General features: G+C 40.1%; 1 protein-coding gene across 4 annotated transcripts in view; it reads right to left on the bottom strand.

Moving 5' to 3' along the window:
* Positions 1-206: 206 nt before the first annotated feature.
* The window catches only part of ldlrad4a (low density lipoprotein receptor class A domain containing 4a), a 273,252-nt gene continuing 246,157 nt past the window's right edge, over positions 207-27,301 (bottom strand). For 2 of the 4 annotated variants that reach the window (XM_063059636.1, XM_063059628.1), the window contains exons 4-6: positions 22,719-22,873; positions 3,209-3,265; positions 207-1,174 (exon numbers count right to left, since the gene is read on the bottom strand). In XM_063059636.1, coding sequence (XP_062915706.1) covers positions 638-1,174; positions 3,209-3,265; positions 22,719-22,873 — 749 coding nt within the window. In that variant the 3' untranslated portion in view covers positions 207-637. Of the gene's footprint in view, positions 1,175-3,208; positions 3,266-22,718; positions 22,874-23,322; positions 23,378-23,687; positions 23,732-27,301 lie in introns of those variants that run through there. The other 2 variants (XM_063059649.1, XM_063059642.1) reach the window with 2 other exon arrangements.

The raw sequence follows: 27,301 nt of genomic DNA on the forward strand, positions 1-27,301 counted from the left end.
TGTCCCTGCATTTGCCATTTCCTGTGTTAGGTTGTCACCAGAAATCACTTCGGAAATGACTCCATCCTCTGAAAATGCTATTCCCCTGTGTCCTTGGTAATTCTGTTCTGATCCACAGGTGTGAAGACAAAAGTGAGATTAAAGCTTGCCATAAAGCAATTTCATTCCCCCTCCCACCCTCCCCAAACAAGAAAATAGTGCAATATTTCAATCTTTCACAAACAAGTTAAATCATTGTGTTTTGTTCTTCCACCTTTGTCATCAATCAAAAAGAATTTAAGATTTTTTGTTTGATAATATCACAAAACTGGTCAAAAACTTCTTAATATAAATGCTTTAAGCATCCAGTTTGGGCAATTCAGTTACTAAAAATCAACCTACAAGGCAATAGAAGAAATTGGTTATTAGGTATCTTTAAAATTAAATAATCCAGATAAAAAACAGTTTGCCAAACACTGCAATTTTGTCAAAGTGGAAGGTAAATTGTTAGGGTTAACATATCATGCACTCCCTTAAAGAAAACAACAGAATTTTGTGTTTGGTTTTACCAACCAATTCCCACAAAGGAACACCTATGTCACTGAAGTCCAGACACACAATGCTCCACCCGTTTCAGTTAAAGCACTCACAGAGCTGGTCAAACCATTTTTCCCATATGTGAATCTTTTCCTTGAAATGAGACGATTGTGTTGTCTTCATTGTTTTGCTGAAATTGGAGTCCATTGTCACCCTGTGGAGATGGTATATTGTGCTGGTGATGGAAGAATGCTGATCCTGGGTAGTGACCCATAACCTCACTGTAAGTGGGTGGTGGTCCTTCCATCCTCCTGTTGCTGCTGTAATTAGTTGCACTTATGCCAGAATTGCTGCTTGGCGGGCGTGGTCCTCCATTATACACAGAGATGTCAATCAAATCACTATCAAAGATAGTTCTATTAGGCGGTGCCCTGACAGACTCACGATTGAGTTCCATTTGCTGTTCTGGATCTCGAAGTTGCAGTGTGCACAGTCCCTGATATGGAGGAGGCTCCTCTCCATCTGATAGTGAAATAGTGGGAGGAAGATCAATTTCATGTTGCACATAAGGATACGTAGGTTGGAAGCGGCTAAAGCGCTCTCTCGGTATGAAAGATGGGGCTGAAAATCTGTCTCTTGATCTTGGAGAATACATCAACTGAAAGCAAGAAAAAAACATTTCAACACTGGATTTGGACTGAAGAAATGAGAACTTTTACATCTTTTTACAGCTTTGAAAATGCAATTGTTTAATGCACCTTTCAGCTTTACACAAAATAACATTAACCATATGTCCATTATGTTGAGCAATAGTACCATTATAAAAATAGTCAATTTAAAAAGAGAAAGTAGTAATCAGCTAATATCAAATCTATTGACTTGCGAGCTGCAGCCACCAACCACCAATATTATTTGGACTTTGCAATTACACATGGCACAAACTAGCTTTGGATTTGTATCTGTTGTGGTAGATAGATATCACAACAGACTGATCCCAAAGGAAATTACAGTGTTGCAGTAACATTACAAGTGCACAGATGTACAAATATTAGAAGAGAAAAAAAGAATAAAAGAAGGTTACCTTAAAAATAAACACAAAATATTCCGCAGATGCTGGGGTCAAAGCAACACTCACAACACGCTGGAGGAACTCGGCAGGTCGGGCAGCATCCGTGGAAACAATCAGTCAACGTTTCAGGCCGGAACCCTTCATCAGGACTGAAGAGGGAAGGGGCATCCTCTTCAGTCCTGACGAAGGGTTCCGGCCCGAAATGTTGACTGATCGTTTCCACGGATGCTGCCCGACCTGCCGAGTTCCTCCAGCGTGTTGTGAGTGTTACCTTAAAAATAAGATGTACAAGATCTACAAGTCGAAGATTACCAAGATTTCCATATTCACACTGATAAGATGGTAGTGCAAGAATTACTGCAATATTATACAGTAATGGGTGCACATTCATACCATCCAGAAAAGAAGTAATGGTAGTATTGCCCAGGGTATCCATGATAGCAGGGTGTGGTAAACAAAAGTTAATAACAGCCTAACAGGATGTAATGCAGCAAAGCTCTGGATAACAGTAAATTATAGAGTTTTAAGAACAAGTTTTGGAGCTTTAAAAATGAGATGAAATGTAGCACGATTTATAGTATTGGAATAAAAAGTTACTTAAAGAGAAAGGTTAAATTACAAAAGATGAAAATTGAAAGCTAAAAGAAGATTAAAAACATGTAGTTATTCATTTTATTTTAAAAATCGGAGATCCATATATTCCTTGAGACTGCTCTGCCACTCAGTAACACAGTGGGAATAAATAAGTCAGTGGGAATCTGATTAGCTGAGTGCCGGTAGCGTTAATGTTGGGCTCCCAACTGCTGATATTCTATGTCAATGATTTGGATAATGTGGTAAGTCATTGTATGCAAGTTTCTTGATGATATAAAGCTAGATGGCAGTGTAGACTGTGATGAAAATTCAGAGAGGCTTAGGGGACATACAGATTGCGAATGGGAAATGACATAGGTGGAATATAAAATGTTACCTCATCCACTTCGGTAGATTTTTTTTAAATGAGTATTCTGAGTGTTTGAAAGTTGACCATGTTGAGAGAGGTCCAAATGTCCAAGTAAATGAATCACCGGCAGATTAAGTGCAAGTCCAGCAAGGAATTAGGAAGACAACAAATTATTGTCTGTTATTGCAAGAGGATTTGAGAATAAGAGTGGAATAGTTGCTGTAACTATACCAGGACCCAGTGAGAGTGTATCTCCCTATCCAAGGAACAATGTACATCACAGAGGAAGTGTAGCATAGGTTCACTAAACTGATTTCTGGGAAGGATGGGAGCAGCTCTTTTATTGAAGGAGAAATTCAGTAGACTAGGGCTGATCCTCTCCAGAGTTTAGGATAAGAGGCCATTAATTATCTGTTTGTGTGATCATATGAGACAGCATGACTATTCTCTCACAAACACAATTAGAAATGTTGAGTTGTCAACCCAGAACGTGAGCTCATCTCTCCACAGATGCTGCTTGACTGTGAGTTCTGTTTTCCAGCTTTTCTGTTTTTGTTTCAGATTCCAACATCTGCAGCTTTATTTGTTTATCATTATTCTATCATGTTCCTTTGGTTCACACATTTTTTTGAACATATTTATTCCATATTCCCATTACAGAACATTTAGCTAGACCTTACCTCAGAAGTACTGTGACAAGATACTGTGCTGCCGTTTGATGAGCATAGGCACCCTTCCTAATTAAAAGGATAAGTAGTTTACAATTGAGTAACATTTCACAAAATCAGCATATACAAAATGAAAATACTAGTCTTGTCCTTTTACAATTAGTTTTACTGGTGACAGAGTGAATGCCAGCAGTCTGCGGTCCAAATAGCAGTATTGTACTTGGATTAGGATCATTACATTCAAACTCAAACATTAAACAAATTGGCTCTTAGAAACAATTAATTCATAAACAGATTGACACAACAAAGTAATTATATTCCATAGACCATTCTCTATTGATAGATGCTTTTTACAGCACACCAGTATTTCTTGTAATGCTAATTAGAACAAAATTAACTTAAAGCTTGAAATTATTTTCCTGTTATAATTACACAATAACTCTATTTACATGTAAATGTAAAAGAGCAAATGACTGTCAATTACAAGAAATTTCAAATCAGTTTAACTTTATGTTTTAACATCTGAATTTAAAGGTTCATTAAATTTTAATCCATCATAAGTAATATCATTCGATGTACACAGTTGGCAAAAATTTACTAGCCAATTTTTTAAGCACTTCATAAGAAAACTTAAATGCCTTTAGTACACATATCATATGAATCACCCAGAAGTAAAAATAAATCCATAGTATTTCAGTCACTTTCAATCAAAATTTCCATGTTATCTTTTTAGATTTAAGGACAGAGACGTAATAAAAGGACCTGGCCATCCTGATGGAAATACAAGCCCTACCACAGAAACAAAGGGTTAAACCATTGCTTACTATGGTCAATTTTGTCTAAGTCTTAAAGTGTTTCTCCATTCACAAACATTCAAAATAATCATAAAGACAAAAAGAGATAAAGCATGTAAACAGGCTCTTTGGCTTATTAAGTCTGCATTGACCACTTGCACTTAAAATAAATTAATCCTTTCCATATTCCCCATATTCTCATCAATTTGCCCCAGAATCTACCACTCACTGAGGCAATTTACAGTGGCCAATTAACCTACCAATCAGCACATCGTCAGGATGTTGGAGGAAACTGGAGCACACAGAGGAAACTCACATGGTCACACATGGTCACACAGATCGAACCCGAGGTCAGGATTGAACCTGGGGCTCTACCAACTGCATCACTCAAAAATTATTACTATATATCTTTCCCATTAAAAATGTCCATTAAATAATTTAAAAATGAAATAATAATATTAAGCACTCACAATAAAAATATTTGAATACCATCAATTAACAGGTACATATTTAAATAAATTAATTGAGAAACTGTAGCTAACTGGAACATTTTCTTTTCAGGATTTCCTTTGTATTAAGATGAATTCGGAATAGGAGTGGACCCCTCAGCACCACAAACTTGCTCCGCTATTTCATAACATTCTGGATGAATTTATTGTAATCACAGCCCTGCATTTCTGAATACCCATGTAATCTTTCCTCCCCTTGTTTTTCTCTACAGTACTTATTAGGCCACTAAAACCCAGATTTGAGATAGGTGATGATTAATATTTGTATGATATGTCTGACAAGAATGCATAAGCACCTCCTCCTGAAACACAATGGCATTAACATTACCAAATCACCACAGGCAGAAGTCCAGAAATTTAACAGGATTAACCACCAAAACCAGAACAGGATGGAAGTAGGTTAATCCATAAATGATTTACCCCCTAACTATCAGCTACAGGGCACATTGAGAGTGCAATGGACATCTCAGGAGCTCAGCACCATCCAGGACAAAGCAACCCCTTTGAGAGGCATTTCATCCACCCCTCAAATATTATGCTTCTCCATCATTGCAACAACATAGCTGTATTACATAATTAAAAAAAAACAAAATGCTGGATATACTCGTGACATCAGGCAGCATCTGTGGGGTGAGAAATAAAGTTAGCCCTTCATATCATTAACCTGATACATTAATTCTGGATTTTCCCTTCACAGATGGTGCATGACCTGCTGATATTCTGATAATTTTCTGTTTTTATTTTGGATTTCCAGCATCTGCAGGTTTTTACTTTTTGATAGCTACGTATAAAATTCACTATTTCTCATGATGTGCTGCAGCAGTTATATGGCTTCTTTCATGTTCACTATGTCAGCATTCAAAAAAGACAAAGTAGTCTTTTTTGTTTCCCATTTACAATTACAAACGGTCCTGATTTGGAAATATATTCCCACTTGTTCAAAATTAATGGGTCAAGATTCTACAAATCTCAACCTAACAGCCTGTTTGATGGATCTTTATCAAATGCTTTCTGGGACTTCATATTAACTACAGACATAGACACTCCTGTACCTAAAGCTGTAGTTAAATTTCTCCAAGTGGTCAGTCACTTGGATCCTTAATCATAGATTCTAGAAGCTTCCCCAGAACAGATTATAGACTAACAAATCTGTAATTTGTTAACACAGAATCAGAAGCATGTACAAAATCAGCCTCCTGCAGTAATGTCTGGTCAAAACAATCAAGTTAAGACATGGAAACAAAATGGCATGAGCTAACAATGGCAATTATCCAATAACTCTCCTTCTAATGAGACTTATTAAGTTGTAAATATTTCCACTACTTTAAAAGTTAGAAGCACAGTTATTGTAAATGTTTGTCATCCATTACCATGATACCATAAAAAGAATTTGCAAGTAACTTAAATTGGCAGTGCAACTATACTACTCATAGTCCATTGATTGAAGATGATTATGGTTGTTAGGAGTCAATCTTCCCAGAAGTTTCTCAAGGTAGTTGTCTTGTACACAGCTATTCTCAGATGTATCATCAACAACGTTTCTTCCACCACAAGGCTACAATTGTAGATTTTGCAAATGATTACAGAATTTATCAGTTCCATTCAAAGTACCTAAGAGAATGAAGCATATCTGTATGTTGCAAGACCTGCACACATGAAGGAATGGGCAAATAATGGCATCCATGCCATAGAAATCCCAAGCAATGTCCATCTGCACCAGTGAAGTCCCAGACGACTGGAGAGTAGATAGTGTTGCTCCTTTATTCAAGAGACACAGCAATAATCCAGCAAAGTATAGGCTGGTGAGCCTCACATTTATGGTAGGGAAGCTATTGGAGAGGCTTCTTAGGAATAGGACTTATTCACATTTGGAAGAACATGGGCTATGTCAGCGTAGGTTTGTGCAGGGCAGATCATGTCCTAAAAATTTGATTGAGTCTTGAGGTGGTGACTAAGGTGATTGATAGAGAGTAGATGAGACAGTAGTGTTTATTTGGAAAGTGTTCTACAAAATCCATTATGGTAGATAATCAAGAAGATTAAGATGTATGGGATCCACAGTGAATTGGTAGTTTGGATTCAAAAGTGGCTTACCCATTGAAGACATGAGTCGTGGTGGAAGATCTGTGGCAAGTGGTGTTTTGAAAAGATCAGTGCTGAAGCCTCAGTTGGTTGTGATGCATCTACATGAATTGAACAAAAATGTAAGTGGATTGGTTAGTAAGTTTGCAAACAAGACAAGAATTGGTGAAGTTGTGGAGGGTGAAGAAGGTCATCAAAGGATGTAGTGGGACATAATTAAAATGCATTATGTGTAAGGTAACAGGAGATGAGATATTGCATCTTGGTAAGTCAGATATAAGGGGGAAAATACACAGTTATTGGCAGGACCCTGAAAAGCGTTTACAGTATATACAGAAGGATCTCGGGGTCCAAATCCTTACCTCCCTGAAAGTGGAAATGTAAGTGCATAGAGCACGTTTACCCTGATCACGAGGGGTTCAGTCAGGAAGTCATGTTGCAGCTGCGTAGAATGTTGGTTAAGCAGACGTGGACTACTGTGTGCAGTTCTGGTTGTCCCATTACAGGTAGGGGCTAGCGGCTTTGGAGAGGGTTCAGAAGCTTTAAGTTGAGAGCTGGAAAGTTTAAAAGGGATGTGTTTTTTTTCAAGCAGAGAAGTAGTAATTGAAGCAGATATGATAATGGTGATCAAGGGGTTTTAAAATGGACAAATGAATATACAAAGAATGGAGGAAATGGGCTTTATGCTGGCAGAAGGGATTAATTTAATTCGGCCTTATGCTCAACACAGACATTGTGGACTGACATCCTGTACTGTAAAGATTCTACGTTCTAAGAGAGAGAATCTTATTTAATCTTGAAAAACAATATCATCACCATTGTTGAGTCCCCACTTCTTGTGGATCACCACTGACCAGAAAATCAGCTGAATCAACCACATAAGCACTGGGTATGTGAGTGCACAAAGCTGGGCATCTGGCAGTGAGAGACACAAATTCCAACACACCAAGGATTTGCTGTCAATCTACAGGTCAGGATATTGATGGTATGGAAACACCAATGCCCTTGAATGGAAAATCATACAAAAATTAGTGGATACATCAGAACATAAGAAATAGAATCAAGAGCAGGTCATCTGGCCCTTCGAGCCTGCTCTGCCAATCAATAAGATCATGGCTGTTCTGGCCATGGACTCATCTCCATCTATCTGCCTTTTCTCCATAACCCTTAATTCCCCTAATATGCAAAAATCTATCCAACCTTGTCTTAAATATATTTACTGAGATAGCCTCCACTGCTTCATTGGGCAGAGAATTCCACAGGTTCACCACTCTTTGGGAAAAGCAGTTCTTCCTCATCTCCATCCTAAATTGACTCCCCTGAGGCTATGTCTCCTAGTTCTAGTCTCACCTACCGGCAGAAAACACTTTCCTACCTGTATCTTATCTATCCTTTACATAATTTTATATGTTTCTATAAGATCTCCTCTCATTCTTCTAAATTCCAGCGAGTACCGTCCCAGGCGACTCTATCTCCCCTCAGTCTAACCCCCTCATCTCTGGAATCAACCTGGTGAACCTCCTCTGCACTGCCTCCAAAGTCAGTATATCCTTCTTCAAGAAAGGAGACCAAAACTGCACACAGTATTCCAGGTGTGGCCTCACCAGTACCCTGTACAGTTGCAGCAATCCCTCTAGCAAAAGTCAGTTAAATTCAATCCTTCTAGCAATGAAGGCCAACATTCAATTTGCCTTCTTGATAGCCTGCTACACCTTCAAACCAACCTTTTGCGATTCATACACAAGCACTCCCAAGTCCCTTTGCACAGCAGCATGCTGCAATCTTTTTTTACCATTCAAATTGTAATCTGCTGTTTCATTTTTTCTTCCAAAGTGGATGACCTTGCATTACCAACATTGTACTCCATCTGCCAGACCCTTGCCCACTCACTTAACCTATCTATATCTCTCTGCAGACTTTCCGTATCTTCTGCACAATTTACTTTTCCACTCCACTCAGTTTAGTATCATCAGCAAACTTAGATACACTACACTTGATAATTAATGTATATTGTGAACAGTTGCGTGCCCAGTCCCAGTCCCTGCGACACACCATTCACCATTGATTGCCAATCTTTGAACCAACTAGAGTAACACCCATGTTACATAAATTTACTTTGAACTTTGATAAAGTATTCCCAATCGCTTGACTGAGTGCAGATCATACAAGAAGCCCAATACCAATCATGAGAAAGTCTAATTGATTGGTACCCCATCCTCTAGCATCAAACTACGGTGACACTGGGTACTGTTTACAAAATGTACTGCCAAGGCTACTCTGTCAATACCTCCCAACCTGTGACCATTACAATCATTGCTGGGTCCAAATCTTGGAGCTTTACTTTGGGAGTATCTTTAATAGTTAGACTTTTCAATGGCAGTTAGGGATAAACAGTATACTGATTTTGCCAATAGAAAAAAAAAGTCTAAAAATTGACCTGCATTCCTGAGAATATTTGAGGTTATTGGGATTTATTCACACCCACTATTCTACATATCGTACTGCTAGACAATTTACTGATTATCATAAAGGTCCTCATACATTTGATATTTATACTGAATGGCCTACTCCTTTGTAACATTGCTATCATCACTTGCTGGAGTCAAGAAACTGGCCTAATATGCTCAGATGGTAACGTCATAAATTATAAATTTATTGTTCTTTCTAAATTCAAAGTTCCAAAAACATTTCAGTGAAACTAAAGTACGTTAGTAAAGACAAGACTGATAAATTAACAGTTACCAGATTAAATAACAAAATCATTAATGCAATGATATCCACTGTGGATACACAAATAGATTGTGCTCATCCAAGGAAAAATATAACATCCTTAACTGACATAATTATGAACCCAAAGGAATTACTCCCACACAGTTGCTTTCTCTAAGAAAAAGCGCTGTAAAGTCTGAGTATGCATACCACCGTGCATTCTTTTATTTAATTAATTGGATTTTATCTGTGGACACTGCTTTTTGAGCATTTTACAGTTGCTTTAACAATAAAATGCTCATTAGGAGGATGTGAAGTTGAAGAAAAAGTATTTACATCAACAATAAACCAAATGCGGTTCCGTTTTTTAAATTTCTTATAAAAAGTTTTCATATCTGTTTTATAGTAAAAAAAATTTGGTAACTATAATACAAAATATAAATATTTTGTATTTTACTGATTCTTTTAATATAGAAGTTAAAAATAAAACACTCAAAATGTGTACCAAATATATAATTATTTTGAATATTATTAGAACTGTGGAGTGAAAAGTTATGAGACTTGATCAAGCCACTTATAGAGCTAATGAAGCTCAGCTTCTCTGGGACTGTAGATGACAGCCATCAAGAATATAACGTTATTCATCTATCACGGCACTTTTAACTCCACAACATTAACCTTTTCAATCTTTTTCTAAAGTAATTTTTCCATTTCTCTAAGGTGGAGAAATTAATCATAGAATTAAACAGATGTATTATAATATCTATTTTTAAACATGTACACAGGTGAAAATTTACTGTAATTTACTTTGCTAAGTTTCAACTAAACTTTTCTCAGGCTTCCAGCCAGGTACAGGTATCGATTTTAACTGACGTTTCAATGACAAACTCTGCCATCTTCATCAGGGATGATGAAGACAGCAGAACTTGTCATCGAAACATTGGTTAAAATCGAAGCCTGTACCCACCCGGCTGGAAGCTCAAGAAGACTTTATTTATCATATACGCTGGTAAAGTACTAGATCCTTTCTCGTTGCCGTTTATTTTTAATATTCATATTCTTTATTATGCATTCACAATGCAAAACATGTAAAATTGCTTTAAAATGTAAATAATTTATGGGAAAAATTTATGTTAGCTAATTAGAACAATATACCAAAGATGATTCGTAAACACAACCCGACTTTATAATTTTTAGCAGAGACGTTTATATAGAATCCAGAATAAAGAAAAATGTAGCATCCAACTTGAATGGTCTACACCCAGATTTGCACACTATGTGAGCTTCATCCCATTTTACTTGCTTCTTCTCATTTATCCCATAGACCTTTCATACACCTTTTCAACCAGATGCACATCATCAAATCTCTGTACCAATTGTGTGAACTCTATTCCTGGACTCTGCTGGATTAAGGCACAGCACGTAGTTCGTGGATCCTGGTAAAGGTTTGCAAGAATTGAGCAGTTGATGGTTATGGAGAACTGGAACAGAGAATGATCAGCCATGATCATAATGAATGGTGGTGCAGGCTCGAACGGCCGAATGGCCTACTCCTGCATCTATTTTCTATGGTTTTTTTTAAGAGGGGTTGAAACCAGCATAGATCAGCCATGATCACATTGAATGGTGGGCAGGTTTAAGGGGCCGAGTGGCCGAGTCCTATTTTCTTGTGTTCTTATGGGAGGTTAGGAACAGATTTATAGACACAAGAGATTCTGCAGGTGCTGAAAATCTTAAGCAACACACACAAAATGCTAATGGAACTCAGCGAGCCAGGCAGCATCTACGAGGGGAGTGGGTGGCGGTGGAATAAACAGTCAACCTTTGGGCAGAGACCTTTCATCCAGAAACTACATTTGCTTAGAGTAGACTACACAGAGAAAATCAATCTTTGATTCATCTGATCTAAATGGGTGCTTAAGCCTCCTCCTTCCTTAATCATATGTATCCTTGTATTATTTTCTACATTACGTACTTGTATAATTTACTTGTTAATGCCTTTGCACAGTGAAACAAAATACAGGACGAGGTTACGTACCCCTTGGCAGCATTATGAACAGCAGCTGTGCAGCAGTGACAGCCAAGTGTGTGAAATGTCTCAACCAATACACTTCATAGTCACCAAACACGGAAACAATATGTTTAAAATCTGGCTTCTCCCATGTTGAATAATCACAGCTAGGACAGCATCAAACATATTCACATCAGGTGAATGGTACATCATTCAGATGAAATATTCTCCCTCACCTGCCAAAATGTCTTGGCTCTCATTATGGAGAACTCCAGGCATTATTATGATCATATTTCTGCTCCAGGTTCAAAATAGGATGGTGCAATTAGATTGATCCATTTGTTGTTTGTTATTGCTTGTCTACATAGCCAGTGATAGAAACTATTTAGGATAGGGAATGCTGGGAAGAACATGTCAATTAACTGAATAGCATTAAACTGGTAGAATACATTGTTGGATCAACAGTATCAAAGTGGCCTGGGCAAAGAAAACTTGAAAGGAGTTGCAGCAAAATCTAAATGGAGTGATATAATATCAAGTTGAATGCTGTGAGAAGTGATATAGTTAAAAAGGCAGTTCTGACATAGTAACATATGTGGGATGACTGTTGAGCTAGACCTAACAAAATAATAGAAGCATAGAGTGAGAGACAGAGAAAAAGAGAAACTTGGACTGAGAAAAACAAAAAAAAAGATAGATGGCAGAAGCAACACTGAACTATTCTGCCATATCTTATCCTAGTTGACGCTTATCAGAGACGCTGTCTACACTACCGCCCTCGAACATCTCGGACCAGCAACCTGAAGAAACCAAGACTGGTTCAATGAGAATGATGAAGAAATACAGGCACTACTAATGGAGAAACATCAACATTACAGAGCGCATCAGAACGACCCCACGTCACTAGCCAAGAAAGACGCCTTTACCAACGCAAGAAGAAAGGTGCAGAAAAAACTTTGCGAGATGCAGGACAGCTGGTTCAGCAAGAAGGCCGATGAAATCCAGGGCTATGCAGACAGCCACGACATAAAGCGCTTCTACGATGCGCTTAAGGCTGTATACGGACCCCAGTCCTCCGGCTCCTCACCCCTCCTCAACGCAGATGAGATGCAGCTGCTGACAGAGAAGAAGTAGATTCTGGATTGGTGGGCTGAGCACTTTAACAATGTCCTTAACCGCCCTGCCGACATCAACGATGAGGCCATTGCCCGCCTGCCCCAGGTAGAGATCAACAAGAACCTCGACACCCTCCCCACAGTAGATGAAGTCAGGAAGGCAGTGAAGCAACTCTCCTGTGGCAAAGCGCCTGGATCCGATGCAATCCCTGCTGAGGTATACAAAGCAGGAGGCCCTGTCATGATGCAAAAGCTGACTGTACCCTTCCAGTCCATGTGGAAAAAGGTACAGGTCCCACAACAGCTGAAAGATGCCAGCATAGTCCACATCTACAAGAGGAAAGGCAACCGCCAGTCTTGCGACAACCACCGAGGCATCTCCCTCTTGTCCATTGCGGGGAAGATTCTGGCCCGTGTCCTGCTCAACCGCCTTCTCCAACATCTTGAGCAAGGTCTGCTCCCAGAAAGCCAGTGCGGCTTCCATGCTGAACGTGGGACTGCGGACATAATTTTTGCTGCGCGCCAACTCCAGGAAAATTGCCAGGAGCAACACAGCGACCTCTTCGTGACCTTTGTCGATCTAACCAAGGCTTTAGATACGGTCAGCAGAGAAGGCTTGTGGAAGATCATGGAGAAGTTTAGCTGCCCCAGCAAGTTCATCACAATCGTCCGGCAGTTCCACGACGGTATGATGGTGAAAGTTCTGGATGATGGCGACGAGTCGGAGACCTTCCCAGTGACAAATGGCGTCAAACAAGGCTGCATTCTTGCCCCGACTCTGTTCAGTATGGTATTCTCTGCCATGCTGACAGATGCCTTTCATAACTACAAAGAAGGAATCCACGTCAGGTACAGGACTGACGGCAGGTTGTTCAACCTTAGGCGCCTGCAGGCAGTTACAAAGGTGCGAGAGACTGTCATCAGAGACTTGTTGTTTGCTGATGACTGCACACTCAACGCCAGCACAGAGCAGGAGATGCAGCGTGAAATAGACTGCTTCTCACAAGCCTGCGACAACTTCGGTCTCACTATCAGCACCAAAAAGACCGAAGTTATGTACCAGCCTGCCCCAGGAAAGCCATACCAGGAGCCGCGCATCACGGTGAAGGGCCAGAACCTCCAGGCAGCCGACAACTTCACCTACCTGGGCAGCAGACTCTCTCGCGCAGTGAACATAGACGCTGAGGTCAACAACAGGATTGCCAAAGCCAGCGCCGCCTTTGGGAGACTCCGTGAGAACGTCTGGGAGCGGAGAGGACTCAGCCTTACCACCAAGCTGAAGGTCTACTGTGCAGTGGTCCTTACCACCCTCCTTTACGCCAGCGAGACCTGGACTGTCTACAGCAGACACGCCAAACAGCTCAACCATTTTCACCTGAGCTGTCTCCGCAGACTCCTCCACATCAGGTGGCAGGACAAGGTCCCCGACACGGAAATCCTGGAACGAGCTGGGCTCTGCAGCGGCTACACCCTCCTGCTGAAAGCCCAAGCCAGGAGGGCTGGACATGTGGTCAGAATGCCAGACAGCCGATTGCCTAAGCAGCTGCTGTACGGAGAACTGTGTCAGGGCAAGCGCTCAGTCGGGGGGCAGAAGAAACGTTACAAAGACTGCCTGAAAGCATCCCTCAAAGGACTGGGTGTCGACATCAACACATGGGAGACGCCTGCCCTCGACCGTCCAGCTTGGCGCAGCAAGATCACCACAGGAGCCCGTGCAGCTGGAGTCAGGCGCAGCATCGAGGCGTAACGAAAGCGTGCTGTGCGCAAGGCCCGAGCAGCATCCACTGCCACGACAGCACCCACCCACCCACTTGTGTCCCACATGTGGGCGAGCCTTCAGGGCCCGGATTGGCCTCATCAGTCACCTCCGGACCCACAGCCACCAATCTCCCATTTGACTTTGAAGCCATGGTCATCTTCGACTACGAAGGACGAACAACATCCTAGTCGGAAGAGATACCTAAAAACTTAAAGTAATTAAGGCAGCATTGGATGATAGGAGCCTTCTGAAAATGAATGAACATGAAATTAGAAGAGGATTTGAAGAATCTCTGAATTGCGGATAACTTTGTGAAATAACTATAGTTTTTAAAAATCTGTAGTATGCCCCGTATATTCTTCTTAATCTCTTTGTGGTTAGCAATATCAATAGCAGAAAAGTAAAATGTTAACCAAAACTACTTTAAAAACTGCTTCTTGGTGTAGCAATAAAATACATTATACTTTATACTCTTTTAATATCATTCAACACACACAAAATGCTCGAGGAACTTGCAGGTCAGGTGGCATCTATGGAGGGAAAAAAAACAGATGACATTTTGGGCCAAGACGTTCATCAACACCGGAAAGAAAAACATTAGAAGTCAGAAAAAGAAGCTAGGATAGGAAAGGAAGGAGCATGAGCTGGCTGGCAGATGATAGGTGAATGATGAGAGAAGCTGGGAGGCAATAGGTGAAAGAGTCAAAGAACTGAAGAAGGAATCTGATAGGAGAGGACAGTAGACCATGGAACAAAGGGAAGTGGATCCAGAGGGAGGAAGGTGAGGGCTAGGTCATGGGGGCAGGGAAGAGGAATGAGAAAGGGTACTCAGGGACAAGTGAATTGTGTGGGGAGAAGGGGTAGAGGGAGAGAGAGAAAAAGGGGAAGGGTTTCCAAAAGTGAGAAAAATCAGTAAGAGACTACCTCATTGCAATCACATTGACCTCAACATGGTAGTAAAGGCAGCCATGGACAGACATGTCAATGTGGAAATGGAAAGTGGAATTAAAATGGCTGGCCACCAGGGGATCTAGCTGTTGTGGCAGACAGAGCGAAGATGCTCAATGAAACAATCACCCAATGTGCATCTCAGGTACAGGAGATCACACTAGGAGTACCGGATGCACAATTGACACTTATAGATTTACAGGTGAAATGCTGCCTCACCTAAAGGGATTGTTCCTAGCTTCTCTCATTATTCCAGCATCTGGACTCTCTCAAATCTCTGTAAGTGTTTTCCACTTACTCTTTGAGAATGTTAGAAGTGTTGTATGTAAAAGAGAATTAAAGTTCTTGTAGTAGGTTGTATGATTGTTGAGGTGAATAAAGGTGTAGGTTGGGGCATGAGGTTTGTCGAATTATACACAAGTGAAGTTGTGTATAGTTAGTTTTTTTTGTAATTTATTTTTTATTGAAGTTCATCATCAAACAAACATTTCCATAAGATGTATTTCAGATATTGTACATATATATCATATAGTCATATATGCCACAAATCTCCACATAATATTTATCTGAGGTATACACCTATAGAAAGGTGAGGAAAGAAAGAACAAGCAAAAGGAGAAAACTATGTACAAGTAGGGAGTGATCTTTTTTCACAACATATTCAGCGATTTGTGAGAATAAAATCAGGCCTATGAGGTGTTATGTAGTTTCCCAGTATGAATCAAATTGTTCCAACTGTGATTAACAGATGCTGTTATCTTCATTTTGTAAATGCCCATTGTAATTTCCATCCATGTGTTTAAAGTTGGGCTCTCCTGTGATAACCATTTCCTGGTAAGGGTCTTTTTACCAGCCACCAGCAGTATATTCATTAAATATTTATCTCTTTTCAACCATTCTTGAGGTACATACCCAAAATATATGGTCTTAATTTCTAAGGGTATTTCACATTTAAAAATATCTTGCAGGGCATTGTGTATCCCACTCCAATAGTCTTTGATAACGGGCCATTTCCAGAAAATATGATAATGGTTTGCATTTTGATTTCCACAATTTCTCCAGCAAACAGGGAGGTTACTATCATAATGGGATTTCTGAGAGGGTGTAATAAAATATCTTATCAAGTTTTTCCATCAGAACTCCCATTTCTGTGAACTGGTACATTTCCATTGATACCTCCATATTATTGTCCATTCTTCCTCAGATATAATTATCCCTCCTTCTCCGATTTTGTTTTAATGTATGAAGTCGAATGTGTTTTAAGATTTGACAAACCCTTATACACACTTGAAATTATTCTACTACCGTTGTCTGAATTATATGCTTTTCTAAATAGCTCTATCAGACATGTACTAGTCTTGGTTGCATTTTTAACCATCCTATCAGCATACTGTCGCATCTGTAAATACCAACATAAGTCTTGTCTTTCTAATAAGACCATAAGACAAAGGAGCAGAAGTCGGCCATTCGGCCCATCGAGCCTGCTCCGCCATTTTATCATGAGCTGATCCATTCTCCCATTTAGTCCCACTCACCCGCCTTCTCACTATAACCTTTGATGCCCTGGCTACTCAGATACCTATCAATCTCTGCCTTAAATATACCCAATGACTTGGCCTCCACTGCCGCCCGTGGCAACAAATTCCATAGATTCACCACCCTCTGACTAAAAAAATTTCTTCGCATTTCTGTTCTGAATGGGCGCCCTTCAATCCTTAAGACATGCCCTCTCATACTAGACTCCCCCATCACGGGAAACAACTTTGCCACATCAACTCTGTCCATGCCTTTCAACATTCGAAATGTTTAGACCATAAGACCATAAGACAAAGGAGCAGAAGTAGGCCATTCAGCCCGTCGAGTCTGCTCCACCATTTTTATCACGAGCTGATCCATTTTCTCCTATTTAGTCCCACTCCCCTGCCTTCTCACCATAACCTTTGATGCCCTGGCTACTCAGATACCTATCAATCTCTGCCTTAAATATACCCAATGACTTGGCCTCCACTGCTGCCCATGGCAACAAATTCCATAGATTCACCACCCTCTGACTAAAAAAATTTCTTCGCATTTCTGTTCTGAAAGGGCGCCCTTCAATCCTTAAGTCATGCCCTCTCGTACTAAACTCCCCCATCATGGGAAACAACTTTGCCACATCCACTCTGTCCATGCCTTTTAACATTCGAAATGTTTCTATGAGGTCTCCCCTCATTCTTCTAAACTCCAAGGAATACAGTCCAAGAGCGGACAAACGTTCCTCATATGTTAACCCTCTCATTCCCGGAATCATTCTAGTGAATCTTCTCTGTACCCTCTCCAACGTCAGCACATCCTTTCTTAAATAAGGAGACCAAAACTGCCCACAGTACTCCAAATGAGGTCTTACCAGCGCCTTATGGAGCCTCAACATCACATCCCTGCTCCTATACTCTATTCCTCTAGAAATGAATGCCAACATTGCATTCGCCTTCTTCACCACTGACCCAACCTGGAGGTTAACTTTAAGGGAATCCAGTACGAGGACTCCCAAGTCCCGTTCCATCTCAGAACTTTGAATTCTTTCCCCATTTAAATAGTAGTCTGCCAGTTTATTTTTTCTGCCAAAGTGCATAACCATACACTTTCCAACATTGTACTTCATTTGCCACTTCTCTGCCCATTCTTCCAATCTATCCAAGTCTCTCTGCAGACTCTCCGTTTCCTCAGCACTACCAGCTCCTCCACCTATCTTCGTATCTATCTTCGTTTCTATGAGGTCTCCCCTCATTCTCCTAAACTCCAAGGAATACAGTCCAAGAGCGGACAAACGTTCCTCATATGTTAACCCTCTCATTCCCGGAATCATTCTAGTGAATCTTCTCTGTACCCTCTCCAACGTCAGCACATCCTTTCTTAAATAAGGAGACCAAGACTGCCCACAGTACTCCAAGTGAGGTCTCACCAGCGCCTTATAGAGCCTCAGCATCACATCCCTGCTACTATACTCTATTCCTCTAGAAATGAATGCCAACAGCACTACCGACCCCTCCACCTATCTTCGTATCATCAGCAAACTTAGCCACAAAGCCATCTATTCCATAAACCAAATCGTTCATGTACAATGTAAACAGAAGCGGCCCCAACATGGACCCCTGTGGAACACCACTGGTAACCGGCAGCCAACCAGAACAGCATCCCTTTATTCCCACTCTCTGGTTCCTGCCAATCAGCCAACGCTCTATCCAAGTATGTAACTTTCTCGTAATTCCATGGGCTCTTATCTTGTTAAGTAGCCTCATGTAGCACCTTGTCAAAGGCCTTCTGAAAATCCAAATATACAACATCCACTACATCTCCCTTGTCCAGCATACTTGTAATTTCCTCAAAAGATTGTAATAGGTTTGCCAGGCAGGATTTTCCTTTGAGGAATCCATGCTGAGTTCTACCTATCTTGTCATATGCCTCCAGGTACTCCGTAACCTCATCCTTGACAGTTGACTCCAACAACTTCCCAAACACCGATGTCAAGCTAACAGGTCTATAATTTCCTTTTTGCTTCCTTGCCCCCTTCTTAAATAGCGGAGTGACATTTGCAATCTTCCAGTCCTCCGGAACCATGCCAGAATCTATCAACTTTTGAAACCTCCAGCCTCCCTGATGGCCACATCTGCGCCAGGTGCACCGAGATGCAGCTCCTCAGAGACCATGTTAGGGATCTGGAGCTGCAGCTTGATGACCTACTGCTTATCAGGGAAAGTGAAGAGGTGATAGACAGGAGCTACAGGGAGGTAGTCATCCCTAAGCTACAGGAATCAGAAAACTGGGTGACTGTCAGGAGAGGGAAAGAAAATGCCCGAATAGTGGAGAGCACACCACTATCCATTTAAAGAGAAATAAATATTAAAGAGAAATAAGTATTTCTCTTTAAGCATTTCAAAACTGAACAGTGTTCCTTCTTCCATTATATTGCAAAGAACTGTTATTCCTTTAGCTGTCCATTCCTTAATTCTAGCATCCAGTTTATCTGGCGTAAAATCAGAGTAATATGCATGCCATTTAAGGATTGCAATATTTCTCTCTAGTTTATATTCTTTTATAATAGTTTTCCATATTTTAAGAGTCCATTTCACCCATGGGTTATCAATAGTATTTATGTAACTTTGTAGGTTGTTATCAGCCAAAATTGCCTGTATGGGGATGGGAAGTATCCCCTCCTCAATGTTTTTTCATTGAGTGTCATATAATGGGTTCCACCAACATATCACAGCTCTCAAATGTGCTGCAAAATAATAAGCTGTAAGAGAAGGTAGGCCCCATCCCCCCTTTTCCTTGGCTAATTGCAAAGTTTTGAGATGAACTCTAAGCCTTTTACCTTGCCGTATATATCTTGATAACATTTTGTTCCATTCATTGAATTGATTTTGATTAATCTCTATTGGTAGGATCTGAAAGAGATATAATAGTCTGGGCAGTATATTCATTTTAATAGACTCAATCTTTGAACTGAGACTAAAAAAAAAGGAATTAGGTTCCATCTTGTTATATCTTCCTTAATTTTTTTTTATATATAGGCTGATAATTTGCATTCTGATAATTTTGCCAAATCTTTTGGCATAATGATGCCCAAATATTTGAAAGACTCTGTTTGGGTACAGTTAGTTTTAAAAGACAACAAGTACCTCATTAATTGTAACCCAACATAACTTCATTTTAAGAATGTGGCAACAATTTAAAAAACTATTATCTCCATAAAGATAAAAACAGATGCCCACGATCTGTTAACTTTTTTAAATTAATTGGGAGAAATTGAACTTATCTTCCTTTTCTTGGCTATCTATCCACAAAGGCATTTATTCAAACACTCCCAAATAGTTTAGAAAATAAAAATGTTCACAATAGCAATAGTGATGTTAAAAATCATAGGACTACAAATGTTTATGGATTAAGTTCAATCATACACAGAATTACAGAAGAAAGAGTCATTTTACAAATTTCACTTCATTTATCCTGTGATAACCATTTTCTGGTAAGAGTCTTTTTACCAGCCACCAGCAGTATATTCATTAAACATTTATCTCTTTTCAACCATTCTTGAGGTACATACCCAAAATATATGGTCTTAGTTTCTAAGGGTATTTCACATTTAAAGATGTCTTGTAGGGCATTGTGTATCCCACTCCAATAGCCTTTGATAACAGGGCATTCCCAGAAAATATTAATGGAGGGAAGCACCTTCACAGATAACGCAAAACAAAATGAATAATGTAAAACAGCCCAGTAACCAGCCCCATCAAGATGAATGGTCAACACCTCAGTTTTCAGTAGCACTTTCCCCTGCACCCACTGAACAAAGCAATACTTTAGCAACTTGACCATGATTCAAATCCACTTGAATACTTGAGGTTCTGTCCTCTTTTTACAAACTCACTTTGCACCTCTTCCAGGCTGATCATCAAAAACAGGAATCACTGGTAGAACCTTGCTTCACCGGTAGGACCACTGCTCATCACCCAATGATCTCAACAGCCGTCAAGAGCCTATCTAGTGTTGCCACTGCTTTAGGAATGTTGACTGGCCATCCGATAGCAATACAATATATATTTTTCTCTAACTACTCCACATGCAGGTGTGGGGCCATTCTGAAGACACTTACACATCCCCAGGACAATGAAAATCCCACAGGAAATTTGAGATTAAGTACAGAGCAGGGATTTTGTAGTATTCCTGACAACCACCACCTGAAAAGGACCAAATCAGTCAACTGCAACTAAAAGAGGTAATGACAGTACTGCACGTTCCTACCAGCCACTGAGCCAGAAGTGTGAGCTTTTTCTTTCTCCCTCAAATGGTTAATCATAAAGCCAGTATATCCAGGACATGCCCTCTTCTCATTGCTACCATCAGAGAGGAGATATAAGAGCTTGAATATATCCAGTCAATGTTTTTAAAAGTTTTTTCCCCTCTATCAAATTCTGAACAGTCCATGAACACTACCTCTCTAATTGCTCTTTCTGCACTACATTTATTTTTAATATATCTTATTTTAACTAATAGTAATTATTTTATGTATTACACTTTTTGGTGCCACAAAACAACAAATTTCATTACATATGTCAGTGATAATAAACCTTATTCTGATACAGTAAATTAGCTTCTGGGTAATTAATAATTGAATATATTTCTTAATTAGCATCCATCCAATTAACTCTTTGTGCACCGTTTGTACTTTAATTACCTGCCCAGACCACACTTTAAAACTCATCAGTTCAGTTTAACAAAAAGTTAATTCAGATTATTTGCCTCAAACACAGATTCCTAACCTAATGCAAACACTGAATTTTATGAGCCACGCACACAATATGCTGGAGGAACTCAGCAAGTTAGGCCTTTGTCAGGCCCTTTCATCAGTATCTTGGCTCAAAACATCAAACTTTTTATTCCTTTCCATGGATCCTGCCCGACTTGCTGAGTTCCTCGAGCATTTTGTATGTGTTGCTCAAGATTTCCAACTGCAGAAGCTCTTGTGTTTAATGAGTTTTATGATGTATGTTACCAGGAGGATTGTGCAGACATCCCAACCTGCAAAAACTCACTTCAGGGAGGTAGCACCATCAATTTGCGGGAGACTCCCGGAACTTCCGGGAGAGGTGGGATGTCTGCAATAGAGTAGCTCCTTAGCAGCTAGCCAGCTAGTTTAAATAACGTTAGCTATGCTAATGAACGAATGACACCTGTTAAACTCACCTCAACATGTCTTTTACAGTCTTAACCCACCATGGGCAATAGAAAAGTCACTGTTGCAAACAGTGCAGCGAGCAATACTGTCATTATTTTTGACCCCTATTAGGCAGGGGTATACTTTAGTGTAGTCTGGGGTGACGTGCATTTTATATTTTCTTTTTTTGGAACACTCTGCCACTCTGACTTTTTTTGGAACTCTCTCGCTCTTGCTTTTACTCTCTCTCTATCGCGCGCACGTGCTCTCGCGCTCTCTCTCGGTCGCTCTCACTCGCGCTCGCTCTCTCGCGCTTGCTTTCTTGCTCTTGCGCTCACTCTCTTGCTCTCACGCACTCTCTCACGCTCGGTCTCAAAAAAAATCAATTTCTGGGACATTGTATATAATTTGCGAGCATCAGGGAGCCACTATTAATTTGCGGGAGACTCCCGGAACTTCCCGGAGAGGTGGGATGTCTGATTGTGACAAGGCCCAGCAGCTTTATAATTGATATCTTGTATTTAAACATGGAGTTGTGCAATCTCTTCTCTTCAGAAGTTTCTACCTTTCACTTGTTATAGTTAGCACAAATTACATTAGAAACGTAGAAATTAATGTCCACTGTCAAAATGGAGATACATTTTGGAAAAAAAATGGAGCAATAAAGATTTTTAGAAGCAGCTATATTTTTGGCACATTTCAACATCCTGAGAATTAAGACGAGCTAATGCAAATTCATTCACTTAATAAAATTCAGTTCAACAATAGAATTACGCAGTAAATAAAAATAAAAATAATCATGCATTCAATAAATTTTTGAAATGATGTTTAAGCTATTTCTTCATTTTCATCTTGTGAAAATTGTTTCCATTTTGAGTATGTAAACACTTATTAAACTTACAGGATGCAATGCTTCCTCTTGCCGTCTAGCTTGACTCTGCCGATTTATGAAAGACCGAGTTAGAAGTTTGTAATGGTTTAGCAGGCAAATGATTACAACCACCATCACAGTCATTACTGCAACAATGATGATTATCTTCACAAATTCTTGTTCAGCTGAAATGACAAAACACAAAAGAAAAAGTAAGTCATTTGCTTAGAACGTCACATCAGGACATTCAATTTTGAAAAAGAATTAATTAGCAAAAGCCCCTAACATTTTCTTTGCTGTTTTAAAAACTGGTTATGAAATATTTAAATTGAAACAAACATTAAGACATTTCTCTTTTGCAAACCTTAACATTTGTATTATATTAAGGTATGTGTTATTAATTTTTCATCTGTTCTCAAAAGTCCCCATCTTGAAGATCAGGTGATTTTCCCCAGACACGTGGCCAATAATCACCACAAATCAACATCACTCAAAACTAGTTATCTTTCCGTAGCAGTGTGGTGTGCACAATCTGATTGAATACATTGCAGTTATTTAATTGACTGTAATATACTTTGGGGTATCCTGAGATATTGAAAGATGTTAAAGATGCTAGTGTCTGTTTTCCTTTTACCTTTTCCCCAAATCCAGTCATTTGCTTGCCTGACCTTCACTGTGCTGACATTCAGATTATCAGTCTGCATGATAAAATGTGCAGTTTTACGATGTCGATCCAGCTGCCATTGAACGTGTTTCTTAGAGTTGAGTAACGCAGAGCTATGCGTTAGGCAGCATGAAACTTAAACAGCTTGATGAACTGCAGATATCACAAGTACCCAGGTGCTAGACTGAAACACTGTGGCATACAGCACAATAACCATGAATCAACCGAAATCCGTGGTAGAGAATATACAATGTAGCAGGATGTTGCATGTGGAAACATAATTCTTGTAGACTTGCCCCTTTTGCTTGACAAAAGCTTTCTTGCGAATTGTTTACCTAAGTTAAATAAACAGGAAAAGAACTAGACACTTAAATTTGAGTCCTTCAGCCAGCTCACCACAAGAGAAACTGAACAAACTAAGTGTGGCTAACAAATGCATGGGACAACACTCAGCAGATCCAGAAAGTACTTTTCTTTTTACTTCTTGTCTTACTACCCTGACTTTTAAAATATCAGCTTGCGTTACACATTATTTGTCAATTTATACGGTAACAAGATCCCTTTATGTGGAATTGAAAGGAACACACAAGATAATACGACACATTTGAAGCTTTACATATTTTAATATAAAACATTCTTTGGCAAAACCCTGGGGAAATTCCAGTGCTTAAGAAATAAATGTTCAGTTCTCAAAAGTCACATTTAAAACTGCATGCCAATCACAAAAGCGAAAAAGAATAAGCAGCGTTTCCTCAAAAAAAAATCAACAAAGCATTCACTTTAAACAGCTCTGCCTGCATATGGTCAGAATGAGGACTATGACACCATCTTTACTGAATGTGAATTTTTTCTTGACATCTTTAAGTTGAGTACAGATGGCACAACAAAACAAAAGAAATCAGGCAAATATAAAGTTGGTCATTTTGAAAAAAAAATTTCATTTAATACTAATACAATGTCATGAAAATCTTGGACACATTCCAATATTACATGATCTTCAAAATGAACAGCTCCCTCTCTCAGTATGTAGTATCCTCCTGCTTCAAATCATCCATCATTGTTGCTGTACCTAAGAAAACCAAGGTAGCACGCTTGAACAATCGGTGCCCTGTCACACTCACCTCAATTATAAGTTAATGCTTTGAAGGGCTGGTTAAAGACTACATCTGCAGCAAGCTACTACTCACGCTGGACCCCCTACAGTTCGCCTACCAATGGAACGGGTCTACCAATTACGCCATAGCCACAGCACTACACTAACCTGGTCCTCGCTAACCTGGAGAAGAGCAATACATACATTAGAACGCTGTTCCTGGACTACAGTTCAGTATTCTACACCATAATTCCCTCCAGACTTGAATGGAAGGTCAGATACCTCAGCCTGCACCCTGACTTGTGCAGCTGGATCCTAGACTTCCTATTGGATTGCAGACAGGTGGGCTCCCTCATCTCTGCTCCTCTGACCCTCAACACAGGTGCCCCCCAGTGTTGTGTCCTGAGTCCCCTCCTCTACTCCGTTTACACCCACGACTGTGCTGCCACACACAGCTCCAATCTGCTGATCAAATTTGCAAATGAAATGACTTTGATTGGCCTTATTTCTAGCAGTGATGAGACAGCCTACGGAGGAGAGGTTGACACCCTGACACAGTGGTGCCAAGATAACAACCTCTCCCTCAATGTCCAAAAACAAAGAGCTGATTGTGGATTACAGGACAGAGACGGGCTCGGTCTGATCAATATCAGTAGGTCTGCAGTTGAGAGGGTGAGTAGTTTCAAGTTCCTCAGTATACTCATCACTGAAGATCTCACCTGGACTGTACACACCAGCTGTGTGGCAAATAAAGCACAGCAGCATCTCTTCCACCTCAGGCAACTGAAGAAGTTCAGCATGAGCCCCCAAATCCTCAAGATCTTCTACAGGGGCAGCATTGAGAGCATCCTGACTAGCTGTATCACCACCTGGTATGGGAACTGCACCAACCTTGATCACTGGGCACTGCAGAAAGTTCAGGCAGCCCAGCACATATGTGGATGTGAACTTCCCTCTATTCTGGACACTTACAGCAGCAGGTGCAGAAAGAAGGCCTGGAAGATCATTGTGGACTGTTTCAGCTGCTGCCATCTGACAGAGACTACCACAGCATTAAAGCCAGGACCAACAGGCTATGGGACAGCTTCTTTCTACAAGCCATTAGACTTATACATTCACATATCTGTACATTGTGACTGAGTCACAACACAAAGATTTTTACTCCCTCATGATGTGGGATTAATGTAAGATATAAATAAATTTAAATAATCAAATGTATTCATTGGAACATCATAAATGAATATCAAATACTTTTTACATAACCTTTTTATGGTTTTTTAATCCTTTACTTTTCTATCAGTATATTCCCATGGTGCCAAAATAGATGACAATAGTTGATATGCTTTTGTTAAAAGTTGCACTGACTACAAATGTTGCAGAGGCATAAAGATGTCTATTGCCACCAAGCTGCTAAATGCCACCTTGCAGGAAGTAAGACATAAGACCATAAGACATAGGAACATAATTAGGCTATTCAGCCCATCGAGTCTCCTCCACCATTTCATCATGGCTGATCCTAGATCCCACTCAACCCCATACATCTGCCTTATTGCCATATCCTTTGATGCCCTGACAGATGAGGAAACGAGCAACATCCACCTTAAATATACCCCTGACTTGGCCTCCACCACAGTCTGTGGTCGAGCATTCAACAGATTCTCCACTCTCTGGCAAATAAATTTCCCCCTTACCTCTGTTGTAAATTTTAAGGTTGTGCCCTCTAGTTCTGGATACCTCCACCATAGGAAACATTCTCTCCACAACCACCCTATCTGGTCCTTTCAACATTCAGTAGGTTGCAATGAGATCCCCACACATTCTTCTAAATTCCATTGAATACAGGCCAAAAGCTGCCAAACATTGTATCATCCACAAATTTTGTCCACAAAGCCATCAATTCCATTATCTAGAACAATGTGAAAAGTAGCGGTCCCAATTCTGCCCCCTGAGGAACACCTCAATTCACTGGCAGCCAACCAGAAAAGACCACCTTTATTCCCACTTGCTACCTTATGTCTATCAGCCATTCCTCTATCCATGCCAGTATTTTTACAGTATTTTTCCTGTAATGCCATAGGATTTTATCTTGTTAAGCAGCCTCATGTGCGGCACCTTATCAAATGCCTTCTGTAAATGACATTCACTGCCTCTCCTTTGTCCACCCTGGTTGTTACTTCCTCGAAGAATTCTAGCAGATTTGTCAGGCAAGATTTCCCTTTACAGAAACCATGCTGACTTTGACTTATTTTGTACCTCGAAACCTCATCGTTAATAATAGATTCCAACACATTCCCAACCACTGAGATTAGGCTAACTAGCCTATAATTTCCTCTCTTTTTCCTTCCTCCCTCCTTAAATAATCTTCCAGTCCTCTGGGACCATACCAGAATCAAGTGATTCTTGAAAGATCAAGACTAAAGCATCTGTAATCTCTTCAGCAACCTCTCTTAGGACTCTGGGATGTAGTCCATCTGGTCCAGGTGACTTATCCACTTTGTCCTTTCAGTGCACACCTTTTCCTTTGTAATAGCAATGGCACTCACTCCTGCTCTCTGATACTCTGGCACACTGCTAGTATCTTCCACAGTGAAGACTCATTTCTTCAGTTACCACTACAGGTTCAGTCAGATACTATTATGCTTAATTTATGAAACTGCCTGGTATTTAATTGCATCAAATAAAATTTGGCAAGCAAATCGTTCTCACATAAAAATAACACAAATAGGTGAAATGAAGCATGAACATATTTTATGATACCAGCCTACATGTCTTTGGAATCTGGAAGGAAACGTGCAGCAATAGGGATAACATGCAAATTTCATATGGACAACACCCAATGTAATCTGCTATTAACAA

Source organism: Mobula hypostoma, chromosome 1 (genome assembly GCF_963921235.1).
Source record: "Mobula hypostoma chromosome 1, sMobHyp1.1, whole genome shotgun sequence".
NCBI classification, from domain to species: domain Eukaryota; kingdom Metazoa; phylum Chordata; class Chondrichthyes; order Myliobatiformes; family Myliobatidae; genus Mobula; species Mobula hypostoma.